This window comes from Pseudophryne corroboree, chromosome 9 (assembly GCF_028390025.1).
Source record: "Pseudophryne corroboree isolate aPseCor3 chromosome 9, aPseCor3.hap2, whole genome shotgun sequence".
In the NCBI taxonomy this organism is placed as follows: Eukaryota; Metazoa; Chordata; class Amphibia; order Anura; family Myobatrachidae; genus Pseudophryne; species Pseudophryne corroboree.
This window is the reverse complement of record NC_086452.1, coordinates 316880372-316887094: the sequence shown is the minus strand read 5'-3', so window position 1 is coordinate 316887094 and position 6723 is coordinate 316880372. Positions and strand designations below refer to the sequence as shown.

The window sequence follows — 6723 nt, the reverse complement described above, 5'->3', positions numbered from 1 at the left end:
AAAGGGCACTGAAACGTTGCCGCACCTATGCCGTTTTAAAGTTGTCTGTTTAGTCGCCAGGAGTGCGGCACACTTGCATTATATATTGATTGTTTTACGCGGACATGCAGCGCCATTTGACATTATACTGGGAGAGCAGGAGCATGATGTTGGACACCAATTTAGGATTTTTGTCTTTTGTTTTCTTTTCAAGTGTAACATGCCCCCACATGTTGGCCATGCCTCCAATTAAGTACAGGGGTGGGGGGCACCGAAACATATCCATGCTCCGGGCACCATGGCACCTAGCTACACCTCTGGACACAGCCAGTGACCCGCTATTGTCGCAGCGTTCCGTCCGCAGACCGGAACGCATCTGCCGTTATATTATTTTATAAACAACAAATCATTTTTCTTGACACAAAGGAAGAGTAGGAGGAGCTGAATGGAGCCGTTACTGAAGGAAACATTGTTTATGCATTTGTTTATTTTCAACCAATTAGCGTTCAGATTATTCCAATATCCTATCTACTTCTCTATAGTTTATTTTACACATACTCCTTTCCTTACAGGGCTGTAATAAGGTGATAACACTTTCTATATGTCACCAGTTTTCAACACTTGTTGAATTGCCTCCATGTGACCAGCAGCTCATTTGCATAACGCATCATAACAGCCACGTGTGTCACAAACGTGTCACAATGCCACTGTAAGCAGGGAAGCCTATAAATACAACCTGCTGGCCCAGCTGCTGCTCAACCCTTAATGGGACAGTGAAGGAGACAGACCGTATCTATCTGATTGCTTTCCGCAGTCAGAGCCACCGCAGTCTGAATCCAAAACTTGATTCTTGCAGATATTTTGTTTGCAGGTTTCGCAGATAGAGAAGAAGATCTTGAATAAGAATGTGGAACGGTTTCCCATTCTCGTGCTGCCGCAAGGCAAGCCTACCGGATGAAGAGTCATCAACTGGGGCCCATCGCCCTGCTGTCCTGGACAGCGTGACCGGAAGATCTGGTGAGAGACGATCGCTCCTCTGGTGCTTTAGACGCCTTATGACCAAACGGAGACAACCCAAAGCTGGCCAAACCGATGTCACCCACCTCGTCAGTGACAGCCTAAAGAGTTCCCTGTCGTGCGTTGACTTAACAAACTTCACCCAGGCCACAGATAATACTTTTGGGAAGAGATCTGCGTCTCCAAAATGCCAGATGGTGCGGGCAACCACCAGCGAGCTCCTGAGCAATCTTGGGGAGTTCATATGCCGGAGATGTGACAAGATGAAGAATCTGTCACCAACAAACATCATTTCATGGATGACATATATAGACAAGCTTCTCACTGGATGGGAACAGCCAGTAGGCTTTCTTACCCCAGGCAATGTCGTCTTTCTATACATGCTCTGCCGAGAAGTCATTTCATCAGAGCTGGACAACGAGCAAGAACTACAGGCACATATGTCAACATGCCTGTACCTGGCTTTCACATACATGGGCAGTGAGACCACCTACCCACTGAGGCCTTTCCTGGTCGAAAGCTCAAAGGAGGCCTTCTGGAGCCGTTGCCTCTCTGTGATTAACCAGATGAGCTCAAAGATGCTGCGCATCAATGCCGACCTTGAATATTTCACAGAGGTCTTTAATGATCTCAGAGCTGAGGGTGGACAGGAGAACACAAATATGGCTTAAACATCATGTCCATCCAAGCTGTCAGAATATGGATGACGTCACCTTGGCCTATATCACCTGACTTTAAACCAGCTATGGAAGAGAAGTCATTGCCAGAACAACGTCTCCTGCTATCTTGCTATCAGCTCCAGGCTCTGCACCATACACCACAAGCTCCATCATCAGCTCCAGGCTGTGCGCCATAGACAGCCTGTGCTCCACACAAAGCAAGATCTCCCACCAATCCAGCCTATGTGACCTTCATAGCCGGTCCCAAGCCCAGGTAAATGGGAAGGGGTGGTTTCCGTGGCGAATGAACCATAACACCCAGCTAAAAAGTGTGGAGAAGTGAGCCAGTGGAGAAGTTGTCCATGGCAACCAATTAGCTGCTACGTATGATTTTATAGAATGCACTTTATAAATATTATCACAACACTGACTGGTTGCCCCGGGCAACTTCCCCACTGGCTCACTTTTCCACACTTTTCACTGCTTCATGAGTAGACCCCTTAGTTCTTCTTATTAGTTCTTCTTATTTAAAGCTGCACTACCACCTAGGGAACATTTCTCCTATAGCAGTAATGCGCCCTGGTACAGCCCTGCTGCCCCAGCACGTGACACCAAGACGTCACAGAAGACGGAGGTAGGACCACGAGCACTGGCCATGCCCTAAGGATGCACTGGTAGGCTCTCCAGCCTGCAAGGAGTGTTCCAGGTACCCTGCAAGCCAAATACAGGTGCCTCCTCTGCCTTGTATCCTGGCAGAATTGGTCGCTCACCCCTAGTTATGGCACTGCCTGGCCCTCCCCCTAGCTGTAGCACTGAGGCTTGCTCAAAACAGCTATCTTCCTGTGGCCCTGACGCTTCTCTAATTCATGTCAGCTAAGCTTAGGTGTCTGCGGAGGGGGTGTGACGTGAGTGAGAAGACCAATAATCATAAACCATAATTCCACCCACAAAACCCAGTTGTCACCCCAGGGAGGAACCCCGGGAATAACAGCTGCACGTACCAGCCCCATGGGCTCCAGCTGGGGTTACACTACCTTAGGAGAAATAGTTTCCTAAGTGGTATTAGATGGATTCCAGAGAATAATAGTATCAAGGGGGTAAATTTACTAAGATGGGAGTTCTATTTAAGATGGGATGTTGCCCATAGCAACCAATCAGATTCTACTTCTCATTTATCTAGCACCTTCTAGAAGATAATACCTGTAATCTGATTGGTTGCTATGGGTAATATCCCATCTTAAATAGAACTCCCATCTTAGTAAATTTGCCCCAATGTCTATAAGACTAACCAGAGGTATCCAGTAAATGTAAATAGGAACGCAGACGTGAGTCAGAGAAATAGGCTACTCTCCTTTTGGGGGAGATTTATCAAAGTTTGGAGAGGGATAAAGTACCAGCTAACCAGCTCCTAACCATAATTTTTCCAACACAGCCTGTAACATGGCAGTTAGGTGCTGGTTGTCTGGTACATGGAGGTCTATTTACTAACCCTTGGAGAGAGAAAGTGGACGGAGATAAAGTACTAACCAATCAGCTCCTAACTGCCATGTCACAGGCCGTGTTTGAAAAATGACAGTTAGGAGCTGATTGGCTGAGACTTTATCTCCGTCCAAGGCTTAGTAAATAGACCCCTCTCTCCAAGCTTTGAAAAATCTTCCCTTTTATCGTCACTGTGCAGCAATCAACATAATTAATCAACGTCACTGAAATTCCCCATCAAACAAAGTGTTGGCCTTTTCTTTTCAGTTATTCAGAGATTGTATATGCTAAAATTCTGCATTTAGTCAAAGTTGTTTACCATGATTACGCCGCACGATTACGATTTGAGCATTTGCTGTACCCGTATCTGCTGTGTCTCATTACTTGACTTGTGCACAGAGTCCAGTGGAGCAGAGTCCTGCAGGGGGCGCTCCTCAGGATCTTGAGAAAGACTTGGCCCAGCGCCAACCAGCCAGACATCTCCTCTCCTATTGGTCGGTTGAGGTCCGCTCATTGGGATGATCCCGTGATACTACAACAACAATACACAACAGGTTAGACACAATGGGGGATATTTTTTTGCAGAAGCAGACAATATTCTGCGTCATGTCTGAGAATGCATCCTTAGATATATCGGTTCATGGGCTGACTCTACTGTGTCAGCAACAGGGGCTGTATAATTAACATACTGCATTTCAGTGCATTTACAGTAGGAACATTTTATGGGGCTCTCTGAATGATTTCTAAAGCTGCAAACACATTTATTTTCTGCAAATATGTCAGATGTGGGCACAAAAACTGTTGGATTTTACTTTTCCGTGTCACTTCTAATATACTAACCCACAGGTTCTCAAACTCGGTCCTCAGGACCCCACACAGTGCATGTTTTGCAGGTCTCCTCACAAAATCACAAGTGAAATAATTAGCTCCACCTGTGGACCTTTTAAAAAGTGTCAGTGAGTAATTAATTCACCTGTGCACCTGCTGGGTTACCTGCAAAACATGCACTGTGTGGGGTCCTGAGGACCGAGTTTGAGAACCCCTGTACTAACCTATTGATTCTTATATACAATATAATCATAATAGTGCAGGGATATGGAGATTTCCATGCAGATCTTTATAGCCTGCCACATACCTGTATAGGGGGCTATGTAATAGGGTATGAATTTACAGAAGCAGTGCGATTCCAGCGATCTGGGCTGACGATTTAAAGCGCCAATAATTTAAACGGCAAGATCCAACTTTCTCTTTTTCGTTAAATCTGCAGCAATCGCACTGCTTCTGACGTCTCGGACTCTATTAAATGACTCCCATGCACACACATACTGTTTTTTTTTTTTTTATACAGTATCGCGATTTTTAAATAAACGATCGGTAGCTGATTTAGAGATATACATAAATGCATTTGCATGACGTAGCCTGTTGGTGACCGCACTATTGCACCTTGGCCCCACTTGCATCCATATTTACAGTTGCACATATCTTGCACCTTTAGAGGCTGATAAGAGGTGACAACGTGGATATTAGGGGGGTCATTCCGAGTTGATTGCTCGCTAGCTAGTTAAAGCAGCCGTGCAAACGCTATGCCGCCGCCCACTGGGGAGGGTATTTTAGCTTAGCAGAAGTGCGAACGCATGTGCAGCCGAGCTCTGCAAAAACAGTTTGTGCGGTTTCAGAGTAGCTCTGAACCTACTCAGCGTTTGCGATCACTTCAGCCTATTTGTGTCCGGATTTGACGTCACACACCCGCCCAGCGAACGCCCAGCCACGCCTGCGTTTTTGCAGACACGCCTGCGTTTTTGCAAACACTCCCTGAAAACGGTCAGTTGACACCCAGAAACGCCCCCTTCCTGTCAATCTTTTTGCGGCCGCCAGTGCGAAGAAAAACTTAGCTAGAACCTGAGCACAACCACAAAGAGCTTTGAACCCGTATGTCGCGTGTGCGCATTGCGGGGCATACGCATGCGCATAAATGCCATTTTTTCACCTGATCGCTGTGCTGCGAAAATCGTCAGCGAGCGATCAACTCGGAATGACCCCCTAGGTGATAATGCAGCTCTACGATGTGTGCAAATCCAAAACGCAGAGGTAGAAACGCAAGTGTGCGGTGGCATCTTTGCATTATAGAGCTGCTGTAGAGGAATATACAATGTAACATGCACACATAGGTAAATGCCTCGTACATGGAGTTTGCGAGCTTCTGTTTCAGCCATCGTTTGAGTTGTTGCAAAATATATATTTGAAAAAAAGAAAGAAAAAACAGACGTTGGCAACTAGCTAAATGCAGAAAGAAATTATCTCTAAAAGCTTCATCATCTTTAATATTGAATTATAGGAGACCTAAATATGCTTTTTACCACTCCCCTCAATAAGGGTCTTAATCTCATCACAGAACTCGTGTCATCTTCATCAGGCTGCTCTAATTAAATAGCCAACCGAGGCCCAAGCACTCTTAAGACAGAATGTCAACTGCGAGCTCAATTTATTTTAACCACTTACCAAACCTGAAGCAGCGTAATTAGATAATTAGATTTGTGCAATAATCCATATAAGTTTTTCATTTGCTGGGAAGAACACTATCAATTAGGAATAAGTTATACCTTCTCATTTATTCCTAGAGTTATTAATGCTTTTTTTTTTCTTCCTTTTTTTCTTTTAAGAAAGTTAAATGAACGTACGAGAACGCTGCTTCCAGGGAGATGTAGCTGTTGCCCTGGGCGACGTGAGGGTAGCTCGCTGCCGGAGTCCGGGCCGGAATGATAAAGATGGCTTCTGGAATGCTCGGATGCACGCGTGTTGGGCAGGAGGATCTGGGTGATCTTTGGAGATGAAATTCCAGCGTCGTAGGAAGATTTCTCCCTGTCATTGCTGAGGTGCTGCCTTGCGGGGCTGCCGACGTGTCCTGCGTGTAAGGACACCTCTCTTGTGTTCACATTTCGGGCTCTGCATTGACCTTGGGAAAAATACAAATGTTATTGTTTCATGCATCAAATTACAGGCTTTGTGTCATTCTGGGGCAACTCGAGCCCAGGCTTCGGCCTACAATTAGTGTTAGTGCATAGGGACCTGACAATTTCTATATTTCCCACAAAATACCCCTTTTTAGCTCTGTGTCCCAGCCTCGAGTGTCAGGTTCCCCCAGAACACACCTATCCAGTTGTCCACAGTGACTGGTGTCTTTCAGCAGTGACCATGATTCATGCTGACATGTCAACCATGGACAATGAATATTAGGGAGACCCTTGCGCGCAAAACAGACAGCAGCAAAATATGAAAATATGGTAATGGTCAGAGAGATCAGAGCGTAATTTATCTAATGTGATATGTAATATATTGAAATTTAATTTTTTAGATAATCAAATATAGTGCAGCCACATCTTATTAGTATTCACTGTCCAGAATATCCTACTGATCCATATACAATATAGGGAGCACTCTAGGGACCTCTGTACTACAATACAGGGAGCACTCTAGGGACCTCTCTACTACATAGAGAGCATCCTACTGACATACTTACTATGTGCTACATAGAGAGCATCCTACTGACATATATACAATGCACGGAGCATTCTATTGGCCTCTACATCAA

At 45.3% G+C, this 6723-nt stretch overlaps 2 protein-coding genes across 3 annotated transcripts in view; one reads left to right on the top strand and one right to left on the bottom strand.

The window, feature by feature from the left end:
- The first annotated feature begins 720 nt into the window (after window positions 1-720).
- On the top strand, window positions 721-5875 carry LOC134958093 (cyclin-dependent kinase 5 activator 1-like). Of its 2 annotated transcripts, none has more exons than XM_063940453.1 (2): window positions 721-1929; window positions 5795-5875. In XM_063940453.1, exon 1 carries the CDS (start codon window positions 885-887, stop codon window positions 1665-1667), a length of 783 nt encoding a protein of 260 aa, XP_063796523.1. In that variant the 5' UTR covers window positions 721-884; the 3' UTR covers window positions 1668-1929; window positions 5795-5875. The 2 variants fall into 2 exon arrangements, with proteins under 2 accessions (XP_063796523.1, XP_063796522.1); XM_063940452.1 differs by lacking the exon at window positions 5795-5875 and adding an exon at window positions 3534-3618.
- LOC134958090 (FRAS1-related extracellular matrix protein 1-like) overlaps window positions 3458-6723 on the bottom strand; it is a 120910-nt gene continuing 117644 nt past the window's right edge. Inside the window, exons 9-10 of the mRNA XM_063940448.1 lie at window positions 5735-6087; window positions 3458-3666 (exon numbers count right to left, since the gene is read on the bottom strand). Coding sequence (XP_063796518.1) covers window positions 3472-3666; window positions 5735-6087 — 548 coding nt within the window. The 3' untranslated portion in view covers window positions 3458-3471. The remainder of the gene's footprint in view (window positions 3667-5734; window positions 6088-6723) is intronic.